The 24067-nt window shown below is 39.0% G+C and overlaps 1 protein-coding gene across 2 annotated transcripts in view; it reads left to right on the top strand.

Moving 5' to 3' along the window:
• Nucleotides 1–4132: 4132 nt before the first annotated feature.
• SCUBE3 (signal peptide, CUB domain and EGF like domain containing 3) overlaps nucleotides 4133–24067 on the top strand; it is a 120975-nt gene continuing 101040 nt past the window's right edge. For both annotated transcript variants that reach the window (XM_063297606.1, XM_063297605.1), the window contains exon 1: nucleotides 4133–4516. In XM_063297606.1, the coding sequence (XP_063153676.1) occupies nucleotides 4444–4516 (73 nt within the window). In that variant the 5' untranslated portion in view covers nucleotides 4133–4443. The remainder of the gene's footprint in view (nucleotides 4517–24067) is intronic.

Here is a 24067-nt window from a genome sequence, read left to right as displayed (position 1 = left end):
TCCAGTGACATTGTCAAACGTGAAGCTAAAAGGATCAGATAGATGCTAGGTAAAGGTAAAGGTTTCCCTTGACATTAAGTCCAGTCGTGTCCAACTCTAGGGGGCGGTGCTCATCTCCGTTTCAAAGCCGAAGAGCCGGCGTTTGTCCGTAGACACTTCCGTGGTCATGTGGCTGGCATGACTACACAGAACGCCGTTACTTGCCCGCCAAAGCGGTACCTATTAATCTACTCACATTTGCATGTTTTCAAACTGCTAGGTTGGCAGGAGCTGGGACTAGCAACGGGAGCTCACCCCGTCACGCAGATTCGAACTGCCGACCTTCCAATCAGCAAGCTCAGCAGCTCAGTGGTTTAATCCGCAGCACCACCGCATCCGATGCTATTACATGATAAATGAAGAACCTGGAGTAAATAAAACCTGGCATCTATAAAATAATGAAGAAAGCTTTCATTGGGAATGGGTTTCCTTAGCCAGGGCGCCAGAGCCAAAAGTCCTTAAGTAAGGATCCCTAACATGGTTATGCTCCATGCCTCCTCTGTTCTATATCCTGCAGCAGAGTTAAATAATCCATTATGTTGGGACAAGTTACTGCACAGCTAATTTTAGAATGCTAGATGGGAAGATTATTAGCATTGCATCTGGAAAGGTTCCACACTGTTACCAAAGAATAAAGATGTCTAATCCATAGGTTTATTTGACTTTGGTTGTGGAACTTTTATATACTGGCCTCCAGTAATAACGCAAATCTCTACATATATTAATGTTAGCACTAGAACCATGTACAATTGATGTGATCCAGTAAAGTTGAAGGCAATTGATCTGTGCAACTTTATCTAAATAAGTATCTCAGAACAGATCCTCTCCCATTTTTCTAGGGATAATCTTATTCTGTTTCTAAAACCTGTTTTGTTTTTCTGCTGCTATTTCTGTCTCCATCCTACCGTTGTTTTTCCATATCTCTCAGGTCCTTGAATTCCTGTTCTTCCTGCTATTGATTTTTCCTGGCTTGCTACTGATTCTAAAGAACTGAAGTCAGCTGGGAGTTTAAAGCTACATCTTGAGGCAATCAGCACATGATTTTCAATTTGCTGAGGTTGGGATTCTAATTTCATGTGGTTTATGGTGGCAACAAAATATATATAATTGATCTGTAGTCTGGTTGCTTTATTTCATGGGTTCCTGAAGCACATCCTTATACTATTTGATTAAACAGATGATCCTATTTAATTTAGCAGCAGGACATCAGTTCTGATAACTATGAAACACAACCCTCCAAATTAGCTATTTATAAGCCTCCTTGTCATACCTTACTGAATGAGGGACATGACATCTTTACAGTAAATACTACATGGAATTCCAAGCTTCCCAGATTTTTTCAGGTTTTGCAGACTCTCTGGCCTCAACCCTGTATACCACAATATTTGTTGATTTATTTACTATTTCTACTAAGACTGTGTATCCCAATCCTCCATATTAAAAAATACAATACAGTAAAATAAAAAGTTTAAATAGCAAAATGAGAAGTAAAAAAGCAGTCAGCTAAAATAGATTATTGAACAATGAAAGTATATTGAAGTGCAGAAGAATGGTTAGTCCAATTAACCAAAGAGGGTGTAAAGAGGAAGGCTTTCACCATTTTGCAAAGAGCCAAGAGTTGGGGAACAGAGATGTTCCACAACTCCTGGTAAGGCCACCAAACACACCTCAGAACAAAGCCTCCCCTATAGTCAAGTCTATCCATAGGACAGAAAATTGCACAAACGTCTCTCCTTGGGAATAAAAGTATCACGCAACCCAACAATAATAAATTAAAAATTAAAAAGCAGGTTCATTCTGCCATTAATCTATTTCTTACTATAGCTTCTATGACACTTCAATTACACTAACTTTTCTATATCAGCCTGCCCAGCCTGATATCCTCCAGAAATGAAGTAGGGAATTGGAGTCTCAAGATACCCGGCGATTCAGTCTATATAGCTCTGCATGGTACACAACTAGCCTCGTTCTTTTCTAATTATTCCTTCCTTTTACCATGGATGCTATCATGTTTACTGGTAGTTATCCTAGCAATAATTTAAGGCAAGAGTGTCAACTTCAGGTATATTACAGCAACAAATGCCAATTCCAACTGATTCTAAAATTAAATAACCATTTTGCCTGGCTTGCTTCTGATTCTAAAGAACTGAAGTCACAAATCACCAGATTCAAATTAATCATATTTTGGACACATTAGGTGAAGACTTAGCTCTCTTGAGAAGTCTATAAGACTGGGAAAAAGGAGAAGGTGCAATCAGCAGCAAGGTGGATGGACTCAATTATAGTGGTGGTAGATGTACTGCTGGATGACCCAAAGGACCAGGTTGAGGACAAATCCTCCTGGAGAAAATCTATCTATGTGGTTGACCCCTATTTCATGGCACATCATTATCATCATCACCAGAACTGGACTGCAACAATCCAGAAGACCACTAGATGACAGCAAAGAGGTACAGAAAACGCTTGGTTGCATCTGAAAGTGCTCCAGATTTTTGTAGTCTAGATTTAGTAGTCCTAATTGAAGGGCTAAATCATGGTTAGCAAGGCATAATGTGTGTTCACAACACACAGACACACAGACACAAATATGCCTGGTTTACACAGCACACTGGGTTCTTTGGTTTTTGTTTTATCATACTTTATAGCTTAAGATGTTATGTGACACACAGGGCATCATATATGCTCAAAAATTATTTTTGTGCATTTTAAAATACTAAACACAAAAACTACATTTGCTGCCAGTTTAAAATGATTTCCCTGGATTCTGCCCTGCCCCATTCAAACAAAGAGATTCAGAGGCAATTTTAGCAGTCTGTGTGAAGAAACTAACTTTTCTTCCTTAGAGACGAAAAGTTCCCCTCAAACCCTCCCCTCAACCCCGGGGACAAAATTGTAAGTTTGAGTTGAAATGATCAATTATTTGGGAGAAAACCAAAACCAAAACAGATTAACAACCCATAATATACCAACGCAACAAGCAAGATACAGGTGAGGAGAGAACTCCTCCGGTTTCCATCTCTGATGGCCAATATGGAGGGGAGCAGCCTGTGTCGGAAAAAGGTGTATCAGGATTGATTGATATCAAGAGATGCAGGGCTGAAAACCGCTGCAATGTAATTTCGCCGAATTTTCCTGGTATTTCCCCATTTTACCAAAACTCCTCTTGGCAGCCCAATTCCTGCCCTTCATGACTGGAGGGGCGTCGTGGGCATTCTGCTCATGCTTAGAGACACTCTTTCTCTTTACACATCCACTAAGCCGAGCGCGTGGAAAGACCGAGAAGGGGCCAGAACTTTACTCCCTATTAAACTTCCTAGAGAGCTTCCTTGATTTATGAGATGATTTATTTGACAACACAGACTGCTCTTCACCAAGACAACCGGGAGGTAAAAATCCGCCCGGGTCCAGAGGAAGGAAGATGACAGAAAAATCGCCAAGGGCTCATGCAAGACGACGTTGGTATTACGCTGCAAAGATCCTCGGTGATTGAGAGAGGTTTTTTTTTCGTTTCTTTCTTTCACCCATCCCCCTCCGCCGAACAGCGGGGACCGAGAAAGCGCTTTGATCTGCAGTTTACATTGATCCTGCGAGTGCGTCTCTTCGCCTTCAGACCAAGCACCAAAAAGTTTTTTTTTTTTTAAGTGTTGCAGGTCAGGGCATCTGCAAGCTGGTTTCTCTCGCTTCTCTCTCTCTCTCTCTCATCCCCCTTCCTTCTTAATACTCTTTTCTGAGCACAATCCCCTTTCTCATGCCCCTCCCCTTCCCTCCTTCGCCCGGCACAGGGGCTGTTGGGTCTGGAGCTCGCCCGGGAGCTTGCATTGATCCATTGATTGCACACGGTCTCTTGCCTGACCTCCTTGCTCCCAGGGAAGCGGTCTCCATGGCTACTGGTCCTACTCCCCCGGTGGCAGACTGTAAATTCCTGCAGGCAGAGCTGAACAGAGCCCGGACGGGTGGGAGGGAGTGAAGAAGGAGCAGGCGAAGCAAAGGCAAATAGAAAGGAAGAGAGAAAAGAAAAAGGGCGTTGCTTGGATGGACCTTCACAGGTCTTCAGCATTGGACCGCGGCACTTAAAAATCTGCCGCTCTAACAAAACTGCAACTGGCTACGTTCCTCCTCGAATAAAAGAGGCAACTGGAAGGAGGACGACCAGGTCCGCTCAAAGATTCCGCGGGTTTCTCTCCCTCCCTTCCTGTGTTAGTAGCATCAGAGAAACTAGACTTAACCCCGAGCAATTTGGCCATCTCCAGTAGCCGCTTCCATACACCACCAGAGAAACAGTTCCTTTGTGTTGTGGGATTTTTTTCCGCTAAAATTTGCGTGCGCTCTGTGCGCGGCTTTAAAGCATCGGAGAAAACTTCCCCCTTCTTAGCACAGCCCTTCTGCACGCACGCATCGATTGGAATGGGGGCCCTGGAGATCCTTGGATTGTGCCTGGTTCTCTCCATTGGCAACACCATGGCTAAAGCTAGTCAAGGTAAGGAGAATCCCAACCCAGCCCCGGTCTTCTTCTGGACGGACACCCGGGTTTTCTCTGTTTCTGCGCGAGCGCACATACGTAGGCACGGAGCTATTCCTCCACTTTTTAAATGTTGGGTTTTGTCCGTGAGATTAGTAAATCTGGTCCCTGGCAAAAATGTATCCTTAACTGTTGGATGCAAACCTTTCCGTATAACCTTGTTGTTTTTAAAGAAATCTGTTCTTTGAATTGCTTTTAAGGATAAGGAGGTAGAAGGAATGGTTATGGGAATATGAATTTTCCTTCCCAGCCAGAACTCAGAGTGTTGTTATCTCTAACCTCTGCTCAGATTCCTGCTTTTTTACAAGGTTGATAATACTTTTAGAAACAATTACTTTTAAAATTAAGGTGGGACATAAGACTTGCAGGAATGTTTTGTGGGATAAGAATTTACATGTAATGAGACTTCAGATGTTAGATGCAGAGATTCTTGGCAAAAATGTGTTTTAACTTATCTTGAAACAGCTTATCTATCTGATTATCTTATCTGTTTCCATTTAAAATCAGACATGCAAATCCACACAGTTTGTTTAGATGTTTCCCCTTTCTAAAACAGTAACATGTCATATCATAGTGATATAAAGAGAGGACAATGTGTGATACAAATGTGTTAAGGAAAATGATAATCTTTTAGCTTTGTAGATTGTACTGTTCCTTTTAGAAATGGTGAGAGTTTTAAGATTATTTGTTACTTTTTTAGCAGTATTCTTTTTAACACTTTAATCTTTTTTTTTACAATAAATGGGAAGTAAGACCGAAAAGGGTGTTTTGGTTTTATTTCTTTTTCCTTGCAGGCCCTCTAAAGAGAACTAGTTTCATGTGAAGCTTTATGATTTTAGTTTAGAAAGGAATGCTTAGGTTTTGCTTCCAATTAGCTTCAGTGTGTGCATTTCTTTCATATTCTTATCATAATATTTATTTATTAAGGCTTTTTGGTTTCAAATTCCATTAAAGCTGTGGCCATATTTATGTTAAAACAGCATAGCAAAATTCCATCCTGTAGAAACTTGACGGATGCCTTTGGGGGAGGGGAAGGAGCATGAGGTGGATTTGGGCAAGATTCTTGCAGGTAAAAATGTCTTCTTTGTTACATCAGTTTTCAGTAGAGGACAAGAATGACATTTCAGTGGAATTTTGCAGATCCCACCTTAGTTGGAAGACTGATTTTTTATACTTCACTCTCACTTTAAAAACATCCCCAACAGTCTCATTTTAATGAAAAATACTTCCTACTGTTTATTCTAGTTCATTATGCTTAGAACAGTCACTTATCATACAAGACATGTAAATTAATGTTGTTATTCAGAATACTAGTTGTTCATACTAACTTTTCTGGGAGAAAGTTTGGGGCAATGATGGGGAGACTGAAGATGACTGATAGTTAAAAACCCAAAAGTTTAAACTCGAATCCTCATTTCCTAAGTGGTGATGGATGTAATTTGTTTGTAAAGAGTGAACAAATTACCTTGAAATCTGGGAAGTTTGACAAACAGGATTAATCTTGAAAAAACATATACACTGATGAATGAAAAAGTAAAATCCATATTTAAGATCCAGCATCATTTATCAGAATAACCAAGTCCTTCTGAGAAATAGTGCAATAAATGTTTAAAAACGGTAACTAGAATAGGGGTATTCTGAGATTAATGTTTTTTTTATTATGCATCTGGTACCCTCCAGAAGCGTTGGGACCACACTTTCTGAAAGTTTCAGTAAGCATGTCCAAATGGCAATATAACTTCCAGAAGCTGAGGAAGACTGGGGTAATGGTCATGTAGGGAGCTGATGGTTTGCATCTATGCAAAATAAATTGCAGAATACTAACCAGAAGAATCTTTAACAAGTGCAGGAAAAAAACCTATTTGTTTTCTCTTTTCCCAAATCTGCAAAAGCAGCAATTGTGGTAGTCAAGAACAAATATATTGAAATACCATGACTGCCAGTTAACAAATCATGATAATGAAATGTGTGTTGTGACATCACAACAAACTCCAGCCTACCATACGTATGTTCCAATATCTGAGAGGTGCTTCTGAGCAGCAGCTACCTGGATGTGTAAGTCTGAAGTCCATCTGATAACAAGGCATTTCCTCCTTTTTGCTGTATTCTGTTCTTCCATTTCAACAAACTCCTTTTGCAGATCCATGCTTGCTAGAGGAGATCTAAGAAATAAGTAGCAGAATATAAAAGCAGTAATAAATAAAACGTAGCTCTACTCTTGTCCCAAATAACTACAATGAACCCTGTTTTTATGAAGTAGAGTGAGTGGGTGTCACTGACACTGCTGTGTAACAGCAGGCATGGTATTTTCCAACTGTGTGTACTGTATGTGTCATGAGTACTGATGGCGAGCAGGAGGGGGCCCCTATCCAGGGTGGAAAACGCATGTGTTTTCCACCCTGGATAGGGGCCCCCTCCTGCTCGCCATCAGTACTCATGACAGGATGTAATATTTAAGGATCAGCAACTAGAAACTGTGGGGCCAAATCTGGTCTCACACCAGGTGCTCTTCTTCATGCTGCCTGTTCAGAACCAGAACAACTTTATAGGAGGAGCATTGTTTATAACTGTCTTTTCTAATTTAAAGGATTGTGATAGAGAAATTGTCTACCACTTTACATCCTATTTTCGTGTTTTCTTTCCAGGAAAATTACTAACTGAGTAGTCATTTAAATTACAAAAGTGCTCAGCTTTTACTAGTCTGCCATCCAATAATATCAGTGCTAAAGTCATCACAACCATATGTTTTGAGCCTTAATAAATGTTACCTGCATTTATGTTGCTCGCTAACTTAGATTACTAAATTACTCTTTGCTGCTATTCATTCCTACATTATGGATTATTTGTTGGAAGTTTAGTCTGTAAGACAGCAACAGATTTATCCTCCAGGCTTGTTTCAAGAGAAAGCAGGAAGAAAAAATAATGATTTGGCCTTAGGGAAATGGTAGATCGAATTAACAATACAAATCCATATAAAATCTGGTTTTCATAAATAGTCAACAGGAGATGCTAGCAAAGTGGTGAACTGCCAGCACATTTTGTTTTCATACACATAAACTGCTCTGAAAGCAGATTAGCTTGGACATTCACAAAGGTAGAAAGCAAAAAAGGCAGTCTAAGGTTAAAGACATTATCCAGATGTAATCTTGAATTATGTTTTATGCTTTGTCCCATACTTTATATGTGAACTTGGCCATTCAGTTAAGCTGCAGTGACAGATTGTATGCACTGGAGTTTCTGCAGGATAAATTGCATGAGGCTTTTGGAATTGATCTCTCTGCACTCAAAGCTTCATCTGGACATGGGTGCAGCAGCAATACACACAGACACACACACATATACACACACAGTTGATGCCAAGATGGTGTAGACATATCAGTATCTTTCTCTGAAGACAATCGAGAAGAGAGATTATTTAAACAATAAATGAACACTACTGAATCAAACCTGTTTTCAAACTTACCAGTGTGTGTTCTTACAAATGCAAAACAGGACTTAGTTAAAGTAAGAAAATGATAAACAAGGTACTAGGTAGACAGCCTCTAGTCCAACACCTAGCTGCCCTTGGCTGACCTCAAAAAGCTATGCAAGGCCAGGCCTATATCCTACATGGATGGGAGATCACCAGAAAATCCCAGGACTGTATGCTGGGCTGGAAAGTTGAAAAAAATAAATCCTGGAAGAATTGTGAGCTGCTACCATAGTATGGCCATAAAATCCTACATAGGTATGTGCATAAAGTTGCCAGGAGTGGAACTCAACTGTAGGAAGACATTACCTAGTAGACAGATATGGATAATCCCTCCAGAATTCTATGTAATTGAAGTCCACACGTCTTAAAGTTGCTGAGGTTGAGAAACACTGCTATAGTGTAACATCCAGGACACAGGACTTAGAAAGCGGAAAATGTATTGTTTCGAGGATGTCGCCACTGAAGACTTACAGAGGTTTTGCCATTGAGGGCCCATCTCCTGCAATCTGAAAATAAATTTTCTTTAACCTTTTGGGCAATATTATTTTTCTAACATGCACTCTGCTTGTAAGATTTATTATTACCTATAAGCTTCTTATTTTGCATCTATCCATTGTTTAGAAATAACTAATTCAATTGACATTTGAAAAAAAAATCAAGTATTGATACATATAAATTCATCCTTTCAATGCTCAGTTAAATACTTTTGCAAGCAACTTAGAAAACTGTGTGCCTACTTACTTGGTTTTGCTCATAGAAGTAAGACAGATCCCAAGAGAGATACTACCTGAAGCCCTGTTACCTCATTATTACTGGGTTTATTCTAAAGCAGTGGCTAGCTCTGTTTCAGTCTCAGCCTGTCCTGTGTGCTGGATGTTCCATTATAGCAGTGTTTCTCCCTTGTGCCAGATATAGTGGAGCAAATGACATCCTAGACAATCTAACTAGTATTAAATATAGGTAGAGTAAATAATTCAAGCAATTGCTAACTCATGGTTAAAATAAGTATTTTGGCTGTTCAAAATTATAACAATTTAATGAATTGTGTTTCAATGAAAGTAGAAAGACTCAACCTCCCTTTACAAGCTATATCTTCCCAGAGGCAAAGGTGTACAGCATGGTTATGCAATGAATGGTGTAGAGCGTTGATAGGTTTGGAAAATAATGGGTTGGATTCTTTTAAAGTCTGAATCCACCTGCAGGGCCTAAAATGGGGTGGTGGTGATGGTATGGAGTGTGTTACTCTTAAAGAATATAATTCATTTGATGTAGAGACATGATCTTATCCCTTTCCACCACCTCTTATGAAAACTCCTTCTTCCTTGGTTGCCCTCAGAACCTAGAAGGTGATGGTCTCCTGCAACCCTAAGTATTAAATATAAACCAGAAACATTTCAATATGCGGCATTCAAAAAAGAACTGAAAATGACTGAAGGCATTTAACATGCCAGTACTTAGGTTTGATGGAAGTGGTGAGGTTGGGAATGAAGGTAAAAGTGTTTTTATAAAAGGCAGTTAAAATGAAAATATTCAGACACCTTGGATCATCCTGTCCTGAGGGGCATCCTCAGTCTCCTGAGGATGTAACAGGTTATATTGTTTCCAAAACGGCACTTTAGAGGAAATCTGCATAAGAAAAAATTCCAGAGTAATCTTCAGTTTTAAAGTTATAAACCCCCAGATGCTTAGGAGAAGCTTATGATTATGGGCAATAAAGTGTAACCTTCATATGCTGTTGCGCAGCCTTTGGCATAGTAGCAAATCTGGTGAAATTCAAGCATCTCTGTGCTTTCTTCAGTGAAATGTCAATACTTCAGGGATGGCTTAACTACTCAGGAACAACACCTCAAACAAGGATTTCCATCTTTATAAGAAAAAAGAAAACTAGCTTATTTGTTTATGGGAGTAATAAATTATGTAGAAATCTGCTTAGTCTGCTAATGCAAATTTAGCAAATTCACAACTGTTTTTTTAATATATGCAAACCAGAAATAAAGAGAAACTAGCATTTCTGGTAGTATATATTTGTCATACCTGAGAATAAAAACAAATGCTCATTTTTCAGGGCATGCTGTATATTAGGGTGGCTAATCAGAGGCAGAGCATGGGGGGAGGGGATTTCAAAAAATCAAGATAGTGGCTGCAACTGAGGAATTGAAGCCTTGCCTCCTTTTTACATGGGGACACCCCTGATCTGAGGTTGCAGGAGTGCAAGTGGCCCAGAAGCCACTTTTCTGCAGCTCCCAGACTATAATAGCTAAAAATAAGCAGTACAGTTCCCCCATCACATTTAGGTGGGAAACATATTAAAAACTCCAGCAAAAGTTTTAGTAGAGGGTTAACATCATTTAAAGAAAAAGAAAAAAAAACTACTCTTGCCTAACCCAGGAGGCAGTACTGTATAAAATCTTGGCCTGCCTGGGTGTGTGTCATGGCCTTGTCCACTTTGCATCATTGCTCACTGTAGCCCTTGCTCCCTGCCAACTGCCAGAGGTTTGCTCACTTTGATCATGCAAAAACAGTCAGCAGTGTTACTTAAAACCAAACCTGGATCTTGCTAAAGAAGATAGAAGTAATGTAAATAAATTTATAATAGAAATTGAAATTGCAGCAAGGGATTTAATATTGTGCATTTCCAAACCATGCAATATTAAGCATGTTCTGATGATTAAAAAAAAAAGAACACAGAAGACAACACCACAAAGTTGTGGTCTCAGGAAAGTTTATCAAATGTCCTACTGGCTCCCCAAGCATTTATACTCATCTGGTCCACTGTGTTTTAGGGATGCATACTTCACTGGATCCTAATGTTAATCTATGCAAGTAGACTTAATGAAAGAATTTCATTTCATGATTGATTATTCATAGGAATGGAAATTCAGTGGATTAATGCCCTGAGTCCTTTAAAAGGGACAAAACTATATATCATGTTATTTTTACAGACTTCAAAGAGATGCCAGCTGTGTAATGTTGCCTCCTGATTTATGTATACAAAGCCTGCTATCTCTGAGTAATCACACACTATAATTGGTTTTCCTTCCATAATATGCCTAACAAGGAACAAGGCATGTCCCAACACAATATACTTAGACTCAGTTTTTTACTTAGCAGAATACTCTTTGTATGAATACTCTGTCTGAAAAGGACATTCTTGGATCTGGGTCTTGAATTCATTCTGTGAAATGGAATAGTGACCAATGACTGCAGTTTAACAATCTTCTGAATCATGGCTGGGTAAATATACATATTTTAAAAAAATAAATATGTGGGTTTAAATGATCCCTTTTCTCCATCCCTTCCCTTTGGCCACATAACATTTCCTAATCTACTCAGGCTATATTTTGCCATTTATCTAAACAAATTGTGATTTGCACAAATTGTCCAATTAGAGTGCCAAGCCAGAATTGTGATTTCAGAACTGGTTTGGTTGGTGTATATTTCCTAGTTCAAATATAACAGCAAAGTACATCATACTTCGTAAATGACCTGGTTCATCTGTGGATGTAACAGGACGCTTGAGTCATTGATTATTTGGACAATTATTTAAATCATGGGTGGGCGATTTTTGCAACCAGAGGTTATAAGTTTTGGTTAAAAATGAAACAAAACACCATCTTGGAGTTGCAGATATGATGATACAGTGGAAGGGTGTGGATTCAAAATTTTCAGACATCTTTTTAAAGGCTTTTTAAGGGGCTGATGTATTTTAAAGGAGGGCTCAACAGGCCACAAAAAGGGTGTTCAATACCACAAGCAAGCCAAGAGTTGCCCACCCCTAAATGGATCTCATGTATGTTTATGGCTAGTGTGTGTGCTTATATTCAATTCTCTTTAGAAATGTTCTAGATGACAGTTACTATATCCAGATATGGTCACTGCCTTGCTAAAATAGTTTGCATTGAAGGCAGGGATAGTCGGATTTGCCTGTAGATCTTTTAACCTTAAGTGATGTGGTGCACATGTTATTGTCTCAGAAATAAAAAAGTCAAGAAACAGACCATAAAGATTGAGCAAAAAGTGAAATCTCTAATCGCTTTTTAAAAAATATCACATTGGAGTGATTATATTATTTCTGCCATTCTCTTGCATAGCATTGTAAGGACACTCTAAACTTTTGGAAAAGAGGTTTAAAGGATTTTGATTTTGTTACAAGTATAATGCAGTTATGCATACTAACTGTAGCGGGGCAAGAAGATGGACTCAGTAGTCTAAATGTCCCATTCCATCCCTGTTGCCCACACAATTACAAATGCATGATCTGCTCTTTTGATTACAGGGGAATTTTTTGTACTACTGCTCTTCATGCTACACAATACTGTGTTATCCTGCCTCTTGCTGACTAACCCAACTTTGATCTCCTAGCTTGACGTTGCCTCAGCAGTGCCTTAAGAAAAAACAAACTTGTGTGGGTAAAAGCAAATGAATCAGATCATTATAATTCTTAACTAACCCTTTTTCCTTGAGCGCAAAATGTTTCTGCCACAGGTGACTTCAGGATAAAAACTTCCCTCTTTCAATCCATATTTCATTCTTAAGCGGACTACTTGGGGGGGAAAAATGATGTTGGACTACCAATAGTAGCTACTGTATACGCTGCTTCAATTCACTTTTTAAACAATTGTTCTCCCATTGTTATGTTATTCTAATGTAAGGCCCAACAGGACTGATGATTGGGAGTAAAAATAGGGGGTATGGGGAAATTTTTATTGATTGATTGATTGATTGATACTTCAAATTTATTCACCCCCATCTCACTCAAGGAGTGACTTGAAATTGCAATTCTTTCCTCAGTTCCATTTTCCTTAATGGTAGTGCAAGTAGACCAGTTCTTCTATCTTTTGGAAGATGAATAGGAACCTCTAGACCTGGGGTCCACAGATTTTCAGGGGGCCCATGGATATATTTCAGAGGGTTTATGAATTTGGATGGGAAACAATTTACAATTTTATTTTCACTACTCTATTTTGTAATTTAAATACATTTTTCTGAGAAGGGGTCCATAGGTTTCACTAGACTCTCAGAGAGGGTAGCACCCCTGCTGTAGATCAAAACATATATTCATAAATTCATCCATTGGCTTGCTTCTGGGTCATAAGAATGTGAAGGTAGTTGGAACTAGCTGCTATGCATACAGATAATCCAATAAATCTAAAGTCAGTATAATCCAATATCTTTATTTCAATGTTTGACTGGCATAAAGTGAAAACAGGGAGACTATGAGATTAACAGCTATGACAGAAGAACAGATTATATCAACATATTGTAAGTACAGTGACTTTAGGGTTAAAAGATGGACAGGTAAAATTATAAGTTAAATCAGAGTCTGTAATTGGCTGTCTAAAATGCTTAAAGTATAAACTGTGGCAACCAACAGCTATAAAATTAGATAATTGGAGACTAAAAACAGCAGTATTGGCAAGAGTTGTGTTGAGTCTGATTGGATGTAGGTGGCAGTCAATACCCAATGAATTTTGCCTCCTGCTAGGCAAAACCTGGCAACATTATATCTTGTGAGGAGGTTGGAGTCAGTATTAGGGAGATGGAAGATAGGTCTGTATGTCCTGGTAACCTGGAGAGTAGGGGAAGAGTAATGGTCCTCAGGATGTCTCTGTAAAATGAACGGGAGGAGAAGTGCTCAGTGTTTTGACTTGTCCATCATCTCAGCGGCACAGATGTTCAGGAAAGAGGATCTTCTTACTCTTCTAACACAGCTGAAGGAAATGGGTTGCAATGAGGCCTTTCTGTGGTTAAGCGCTGCTAGCTACATAAGACATGCCCATTTGGAGATATTCTGTAGGTTTGGCCTTCAGTGATGGGGTGTGTAGAGCCTTGACCAGGTCAGTTTGATGCTCTGTATCCAATAAATGCTATTCAAGGAGTGTACTGGCCTGCTTGTAACTAAGGGAAAATAGATGGAAGGGTGAAAGCCCAAATACTCATAGTTTGGCCAGCAGGGTTTGTTTTCAGATGGATTGATATTCATCCTCCAACATTTAAAGTCCTCGGGAAAAAGGATAGTCTTAGCCCAACATTTTGTATAGATACTATGGCCTCCACTTTTTATCAAGTCTCCTGTTGTAAATCAACCTTAGAGACACATAGGGGTATCTGGAATACTGCTCTTAAGAACTTGGACTGGGTAAGCTCCAGGGGGTAAAATTGGGAAAGGGTCTGGGCTGGGCTCTGTAGAGAAGTTGCACCAAATGTCAATGCCAAACTGGCATCTCATATTTACTGTATATTGTAAATACCTCTAATTTTTCTTTCCCTCCTTCATGAATTTCCTGTGGAAAGAAAAGAAATGGAATAGAAATGGTAGAAGAACATGTGGAAGATAATGTTGCTGGACTCTCTCTGAAATAAAATTCCAATTGCGTGCTACTAATTTCAGCTTTAACCTTTAAAGAGAACCTCAGAATTCACAGTTCAAACTAAAAGGCATATTGACTGAGGACATCTCAAGTGCCACACCCCAGTACCCCCCCCCCCCAGTAACATCTCAAGTGCCACCACCCCCAGACAGTTAGGATGTTATTCCCTTTCTAGAAATAGGGGTAGGACAAGAGTTTCTGTACTTCTCACACCTGCTGTCTTCATCTTCAAGACAAAGCAGTGTGCTATCTTCTGATCAGATTAGTTAAGTGCAGTACAAATTACCTTAGCGAACTCTTTCCTTTTCTCCTCTCTGTCCACTGAGCTAAAGAAACCATACCACAGTGTCTGAGGCAGTTAGTTCAATGGCCTTTTTTTAAAAGGCTTCTACATTCTAAAGCTTTATTGGGCTCCATTTGAAGTTCTGCAGCACTGACAACAGCTACATATTGATGTTCCTAAATACTTAGAGCCAGACTGGTCTAGTGGTTAAGGTGTCAGGCTAGAAACTGGGAGACTGTGAGTTCTAGTCCTGCCTTAGGCACAAAGCCAGCTGGGTGGCCTTGGGCCAGTCACTTTCTCTCAGCCCTAGGAAGGAGGCAGTAGCAAACCACTTCTGAAAAAGCCTTGCCAAGAAAACTGCAGGGACTTGTCCAGGCAGTCTCTGAGAATTGGACACGATTAAACAGATTAAAAGAAAAACTTATACATATATTAGGGCTATGTAAATATTCAGAGTTGAAGGGCAAAATGTGATTCGTAATAACACCTGCAGGATTGTCTTACACCAAATGTGTCTTTGCAAAACTGGATTTCTGTACAGCCCTAATCTCTGTGTCCTTATTAATGTTTCTTAGGTAAAAGTAAAACCAATGCATGAATTTTAGGAGGACTGAAGAAAATTATGAATAGTTTTGGACTGGTTTATATTTTTATTATGGCAGGCCAGTTACTATCCTTCCAATCCTACTTTTGTCTCACACAATTATTAACTGGTGTTTTAAATTTAAAACAGAATAATTAAAATAGCTATTTCTAAGAACTTCATTCTAAATTAAAAGAGATGACAAATATTCTGCAAGTTCGTACTACAGTTGCCCTAAATTCACCTTGAGGTTGGCCAATAAGCCTAATAAGTGTACCGTGCTCTGGGATCAACAGGAAGGCAGCATGTCCTCTGAGTAAGGTAACTCTTTAGTTGATAAGAAAATTGAACACATTATTTCATGTAACTACACAAGTATTTTTATCAGTTTATGTATTTTTTATTTTAGATGATGTTATAAGCATCCACTACTTGAAGCAATCAGATCTGTTATAAGCATCCACTACTTGAAGCAATCAGGGATATAAATCTAACAAATAAATAAGGGTATCTGTCATGAGTACTGATGGCGAGCAGGAGGGGGCCTCTATCCAGGGTGGAAAACGCATGCGTAGTACTGAGGAATTAAGCAGCCATTCAAAGAGACACAGATCAGACCCGCCTTAGCCTTTGGGGTTTATATGTCTGGGTTTTTCCCATGCTTCTTCAGTTTGTTAGGATTCTGTTTATGTAGCAGTAATAAACACTAGAGACCTACTCCTCGTCTCAGCGTGATTTCTAACTGTTAGGACACTATCAGTAGATAAAATTTGTGATGGCTATACACACTCTCACCAAGATTAGAGACTATCCCTGTGAGCGCTTCCTGTTGATAACCTCCCAAGGAGTTGATGTCTTGTGACCTGCCTGCTTGTGTGGTTTTCATTAGGGTTGGATCCTGTGGGAAGAAAATGTTGGTTCTGATACACTGTTGGTTTGTTTTTATGCTAACTTTGGCTCAGAAGAGGACTAAATTTACTCATTGATGTCATCAGTATCAGGGCTCATCCAAGGTACTTCACTGCCTAAGATAGCAACAAATGATACCTCCCTCATTTTGAATGCAAGGCCAACTAAATATTTTGGTACATGATGCAGTAAGTTCAAAAACACTCTCCTCTGACAGTAATTAAATAATAATAAGGAATGGTATTGTCCTTGTGTTCTGGTTTTCAGAGACACCTTGCTGACTATTATGCAAAACAAGATGCTCATACTTTTTTAGGAGGCATTCTTCTGTGCATGTGCGTGTGCGTGCGTGCATGACTATGTATTTCTTTCTTTCTGCTCTTAGTCATCTGGCTCTGCCTCCTGTTCAACCTGAAATGTACTGCAGTTTGGGTAATATTTTGGGTTAAATGACACCTTCAGGCTGGCACTCTGTGAACATGAAGGTATTGGACTAGAAACAGGGAGACCCAAGTTCAGGTCCACCCTCAGCCATGGAAACTTGTGGGGTAACTTTGGTCTAGTCACTCTCTCTTAGGCCTGCCTTCTTCACAGAAATGTGTGGTGGGGATAAAATGAAGGGAGTTCCCTATGTAAGCTGCCTTGAGCTTCTGGAGAAAAGGTAGGATAGAAATCTAACAAAAATATATTGCAGGTCCTTTTCTAGACTTTCTCCTTTAAAACTTTCCCTCAGTGAAACCTGTTAGATTAATTTTTCCTTTGGACTGCGCTTTTCCTGCTCCAGTTTATTTATTCTCCTTTAACCACCAGTCCCAGCTGCTTCTCACAGTTTCCTCTTTTGCCAAGTATGTATTTTTTCATACAATTTATGGAACTGTATCGACATCTTACTAAGACCCAGCAAAAATACAACCCAGCTAACTACAAGCCTTGTTCTTACAACTGTGAACATCCAAAAAATTATGTTTCCCAACCCCTTTTTAAGTGAGTTTTGCAACTATATAGGCCAAGACTGATGTACTGTAATTTTATTTACTTGGTTTTACTCTTGTTTGCCTGTTTTTAAATTCCTAGTTCTGTTCCTGTTGGGATAAGTGGATGTTTAAAGTACACATAGTTCTAGAGAGTCTCTGTCCAAGAGTTTGATTTTCCAGAGAGTCAAGCTAGGAAGAAGTATGTCTGTGTGTGCATTTGTGTGTGTGTGTGAGAGAGATGGGGGGAGAACATTTCTTCCACTCAGCTCACTCACTCACAATGAGCTCCTTCCAGAAATGAATGTTACATTGACATAAGGCAACTGTAGCCATCTCTTGTATTCACAAAACCTTGGCTTTTCCTTCCCAGTGCCTCAGAAGATTGTTTAAGGCAACATTTCCCAACCTTGGCAACTTTAAGATGTGTGGATTTCAACTCCCACACATGCTGGCTGGGGAATTCTGGGAGTTGAAGTCCACACATCTTAAAGTTGCCAAGGTTGAGGAACGCTGGTTTAAGGTACAATCTACTGTACCAGTGAAGAAGCACTGTCACTTAAGGTAGATTTGCAAGGCCTTGAACTGTATCTGTTATCCAAGGATAGCTACCAAGGCTGCAGCAACGTGATAGGATCCAGCAGTGTTAGTCACCAATCCTTGACCCCCTTATGCCAGCCATTTTGGTTTCCCCCAGTACTCTGGACTTTCTCTACATCAACCTTTTGGCACTGTGAGAAATTACAACACTGATTACAAGTTGGTGTAGGCTTTCATGGCTGGCATCAATCACTTGATTACAAGCTGCCCTACAGAGAACTGCTGCTGAGAATGCTGTTAGGTAAACTTGAGGGAATGCATCTGCATAGGAGAGGCTCAACTGTGGACCTCTTGCCTAGAGGCCTTTAGACATGAAGCTGATTCTCCAACAGGGAAGTAGCAATTTTTCACTCATTTAGTATACTTGAACAAATGCCTGAGCTACTATAACTTTGGCATTTGGAGGTAACTGTTTACATTTGCCCATCAGTGAAGATCAGCTTCACTGGTGGGAACTGGTCAGTTTTGGAAGTTAGGTTTTGTTTTGTTGTTTTGTTTTGTTTGTCTGTTCAATGCTTCAGATTTGAAGGCAAAAAGGTGTTTTGGAGTGTGTGGTGGGCTTAACTTCTTAAACCAAACATATATTTCCTGGAATTGCTCTCCAAATGCTGAGGGTGGGTGAGCGCCCATTGTCTCCAAAGTACCTTTCTCGCTTCAAATCTGAAGGATTGTACAGCCATCCTTTTAATACATTTTGGATCAGGTTACATTTTGTACTCCAGACTGCCATTGATGAGAACTTAGCAGGTATCATATTTGAGAAAGAAGACCAATTTTATACACATGCCTAAATGCATGCATGTAATATACATGTAGGAAATTGGCTATATGTTTTGATATATTTTATCTCACTACAGGATAAAATGCAATTTATTCTTACATTGTAAGATGAGGCTCACTACAGAGTTTCATCTTCTCATAGCTACCATCTCCAGCTATAAATTAGAGCTACTGTATCTGAGCTTCAAAAGTTCAGATGGTTGTATGGTAGCAAAAGGGTTAAAAAAAACTATAAAGCGATTTTTGCACCTTATATAGGTGACCCTATATAAATATATTATTATTTGCTTGGGTCTAATCTTTCTGATATTCTCTGTTTTCCCTTAGGTATCTGTTCTTGGCTTTCTATTCTTCCCCTCTGTTATCTCCAGAAGAGCATATCAAATTATATGGCTTCCAGTACCACACACACACACATATACATACACACATATATGTACACACACACACACACACACACACGTTCAAATCCTCACTTCCAGTTGTCTTTCTAATATTTCTGCTTGGGGCTCTCAACTCAAACACAGTATATCCAAGCCCAAATTCATTTTCCTTCCAGGTCATCCTTGTTCACTTTTCTTATCCATTGGCAATCTGTCTTGTTGAACAGTGAAACTTGTTGAACAGCTGAACTTGGCTGTTGATAACACACTCACTTTCACACTCTCTCCCCCAGCTGTTTACAATGTTTTTAGACACTGCAAAAATTCAACTTTTTTTTCTTTAACCTCTCAGCAAAACCTTTGAGCTACTCCCTGTTCATTTCTTATTTAGATCATGTTAGTCTTTGGTTTCTCTTTGTTTCATCTTGTTTCTGGCATGCTGCTACCAAAATTATTCATCTCTTATCAGTATGACTATGTGATACCCCTCCTTTAATCCCTGTATTGGCATCCTCTCATTTCCAAATCCATGCTCCTAGTTTTTAACTTCAAGGTTCTACACAGACTATTACAAGTACAATTTAAATGATTGTATGTTGCTTTTCTGTTTCCTCCTGCTCCTCACTCCATCACCCTTTCCTCCCTCTGTTTTCTTTGTATTAAATTTTCAATTGTAGAACTTCTCTAAGCAGGATCCTGTCATATGCTACTCTGGCAAGCACTGGCAGAGCTGTATAACTAATAAACAGTTATATAATGCCTTCTCCAAAAAAGCATTAAGCAGGTAATAACAACAGAGGCATAAATATAATTAGAACCATCAGATAAAAATACAGTTCCAAAATTGTAATACCTAAAGGTATAAAACTATTCCGTTCACAGATTGAATCTGTAGATTCTGGTTAAGTCAAATAACCACAATGGCCAAATTTAGTTGGTCCACCCATTCTCAGTATGAAGGATGACCATGTTGGGCTGGTCTACTGTTTATATGTTGACATCAACAAGTCTGGCAGAAAAAAGATGGCAACACTAATTCAGTATCACAAGCATGGCAATATGGCACTTCACACATTTCTTAAACTATAAACTCTTTTGGATTATTCCCTTAGATATATGGAACATTAGGTTCTCAAGGCTCTCTGCCTAGATGTGAATCTCACAATTTCATTTTCTTTCACATTATATATTTTTAAAATCTCAGGATCTTTCCATCCCATTCCGTATTTATCTCCCCCCTCCCTAGAAAAACAAATGATTTTTAAAATAGGCTTCTATATTATTTTTAGAGATTTCTACTAATCCTGCCATAATGGTTACAAAGAAATTAGGACTGGCTGTAACATCCTATGGTAAGCACTTGGCCTTTGCACTTAAAAAAAAAAAGATGCCCTTTCTTGACTATCTTTAAGAGGGAGTTAATACTTCCTTTTGCTTTCCTTTTAGCCAGTGTGTATAGATTCTGTGAAAAGTGGAAGGGCATAATGCTCTCTGGCCTTAATGGCCTTTCAGAAGAGAGAGAAATATTACTCAAAGTTATATCTTACATTGTAGATGGATGTACTACTAATAATTAAGACCTGATTATTCTTGAACCTTTGCCTTTGCTGAATTACTGTACCTTTTGAATGTGACATACTATAGATACATCTGGCAAGTCTCACTCCTCTATCTGCAGTATGATCAGGCTTCTTCTTTTCCAAAGCTGTGGTGCTTATCACTAAGATATATTCTGTGCAAGTGGTGATTTGCTGGGGGACAAGATGTTGATATTAAGATCTTTTTCAAAGTCTACAGAAGCTCAAATCTATCTTAGACAAGAAAGTGGAGCCTGTGGCTACATGTGGCCAGAATAAAGTGCTTTGAAGAGGAAGGAAAAGGTTAGGGGGTGCTGCATATCCTGCTGTGACTATTTGTATTTAACTTATGAACCTTCAACCACAGCCTTATTCATGGGTTGCTGGTCTAATAACTCCAAGGGTCTGGAGCCTCTCCCATTTAGTGGCAGGCTCTCTATGAACCCCTAGTCTAATTTTGAAAAATGTGGTCACTGAGTTTTCTGTATGGTCTTGTTTGGAAAGCCCAATTCTATTCCCAGGGATAAGAAAATATGACTCAGTGCAGAATTTATTTTCTTGTGGGTTCCTGCCAGTTTTCTGTTTTATTCACCCACATTTTAAATAATAAAAAGTCAGTACAGGTGTGTATCTACACAAACATACGTTTCATGAATACATGGAAGGAAACACTATAGCCTGCATGACATTTTGTTAGATACCATCACCCTTCCTTGAAGAATCTGCCATTCATAAACAAAGCTTTTGAGCCCTGATAGTTGAAAGACTAGTTAGCATCAACCTTCAAAAATGCTTTCAAGTTGGAGTATATTTGAAAGTTGTCTTATTAGGAACAAGCAGTAGGACTCTACAAGCATAAGGTAGAGGAGACTCCATGCATCCTTGGCTTTAGTACTGTAAAACCTATGGAGCTGAATTTCACAAGTTCTTCTGATTATATAAAATCAAATTTTGCAAAGCTTATTTCACTAAACTTGCAGAAAAATTCACTTATTACAGTTATTAAGTGCTTTTTGACAGCCTGTTGACTTCCATTCGTAAAAATAGTGTTTTAATAGCCGCTACAAAACCAAAAGGAAAATGAAACTAACTAAAGAAAAACTAGAAAGGTCCAATTTCAAAGTGGGTTAGTGTAATAGGGGTCAGCCGTCAAAGACAGTGGTCTCTTCAAAGTAGAAAAGAAGAGATAAATTGGCTGATATTAATCCTAAGGGACACTGAAAAAAAAGTGCTGCTGACAAGACTGGACCTTCACAGAAGAAAAACAGATTTCAAATGGATGCTCTGATTGTCCAAATTTAACTAAACTGCTTCAGTGGGAGAACATTTGCCCAGTGATGTCTGACCACTACAAATGTTATGTTTGAGATATATGTTCCACTCTAGTGTGTTTATTTGGGAACCACTAATTGTATGGATTAGTTTTACAGCTTATTGTATACAGGAACAGAACCCACAAATTATTATCGCTTCTTCAGCCATGACTGTTCGTTTTGACCAGTAGGATTACGTCCCATTTTCCTTCTGTAGGTTCCTGTACTTTTAAAAGCTGCATGCTAGGCAAAAATTCCATAGGATGATATCCTTTGGCAATCTTGACAGGATGAGTATTTCCTCATTATTCAACTACTGAAAGACAATTCCACTGCCCAACATGATGGAGATATAATATAGTTGTAGTGTTGGTATGTATCAGCGGCTCCCTGTATGCGTGCATGCTTGAATGTAAGTATGCATTGTATAAACATTTATATAGTGTATTCATATTTGTTATTTTACATTAACCACAGCCCTGGATAACTAACACACCCCTAGTCATCAGTCGAGAATTACAATATGACCCAAACCACTGGAGACATGAGAAGATTTACTACAGAGAGGAAAACAGAAACCAGCTTTCTGTTGAAAGATCCATTTCCTGATTTAGTGGTTAAGCCACATTGCACACTGATAATTTGGCTAGATAACATGACTAGATTGCTCAGTTGGCATGTGGTGACACGTGGCACTGCCAAGATTCATAATGGTTACAGGTGCAGTCTATTGAAGTCAGAGCTAATTGTTGGAGGAAAATCCATAGCATCTTTATCGCAATCCAAAATCAAAAACCATTTCAGAGGCTTTTCAGAACCTTGATTTGACTTCAACTGAATTCAGTGGGGTGTAAAAAGGCAGCTCGTATATGTCAGGTTTTGTTTGAAAAACTACAGGGAACGGTTATAAGACGGCAGGGATATGTTCATATATAGGACAAAGTAATAAATTGTAGGTGGCTAATATCTGGGAACATTGTCATCTGTGTACATGACAGTATGGTAGGGCAGGGGTGTGTAACTTCAGTCAGACCAAAACTTGTCCCAGCCTTTTAATGGCATGCTGAGGGCCACAGTCTAAAAGTGGGTATGGCCACAGCCCACTCTGGGAGGGAATTTTAAGAGTTTGTGTAAAGCTAAAGGTACCTATTTTGCTCCTTAAACTCCCCTCCAAACGCAAAAAGGGGCCCACAGTTTTTGGCCCTAGCCACTCTAGGAGCCACAAAAGAAACAGAAGCAAACCACATTTGCTCCCAGGCTGCATGTTTTGTACCTCTGTCCAGAACTCCAAGATAGATTTCCCAGTTTTAGTTCTACACAAAACAGTCCACATATAATTGAATTTTTCTCTTTACTTCTAACCATGAATTCAATTCAAGTAAAACCATTTTTGTAAATGATACTAAAAATAGGTGTTTGTATTGCCTGGATCTTAGGGTATAAAACTATTTTGGATAAAAGTAGAATGATTAACATTAAAATATATATTATTTCAAGACTGCATCTTCTGCCTACCAATTCTTGTGCAAAAGCTTGTCCTCTGCTTAGGTGCTGCTGAATGCCCTTGTTACATGAGGCACGTTTGTTCCCCTGAGCCTTGAGTCAAAAGATTTTATAAAACTCTCATCAGGCAGAAGCTTAGAGCATTAATCACAGATCAAACATAACAAAGAAAACTCGGATGAAAGATGTCAATTGATTAAATAAATATCACATGATTTCCTATATGTAGGTTTAAAATAGCCTTGGTTTGCTTACTCTGTTTATGTCTGAATGCTTCCTCTGCAGATTCCAAATGGTAGGACCACACCATTTAGTTTCAGCAGTAAATCGTATCATCTATCCTTGACCATTTTCTGGGTAATAGGATCAAACAAAGCCTAGATTATAAATGCCAAGCATTTAAAGATGCTTTAAAGATGACTGCTGTTAAAGAACTAGGCATGACTAAAATACGTTCACTTACTTACTGAACCACATCCTGAGCAGAGCAAATTATTCTTAGTTACCATCTTATTTCCTGGCAGATCTGAGAATAAGGAGTGGGCACTGAACTCTAGTAGCTTGGAAAGAGCGAAGTAAACAGTCTTACAAATAACATTCAAAAGAACAATCCCAAAAGTTCCTTACTGAGAGGAGACCATCAAATTTTATTTCTTATACTTTGTTTTTATGTTAGACAACATAAGAACAGCCCCGCTGGATCAGGCCAAAGCTGATATTAGCCCAGCATTTTGTTTTTCTCACTGACCACAGAAATGCCCCTG

This window comes from Candoia aspera, chromosome 3 (genome assembly GCF_035149785.1).
Source record: "Candoia aspera isolate rCanAsp1 chromosome 3, rCanAsp1.hap2, whole genome shotgun sequence".
Classification (NCBI taxonomy): Eukaryota; Metazoa; Chordata; class Lepidosauria; order Squamata; family Boidae; genus Candoia; species Candoia aspera.
This window is presented reverse-complemented; position numbering and strand designations above follow the sequence as displayed.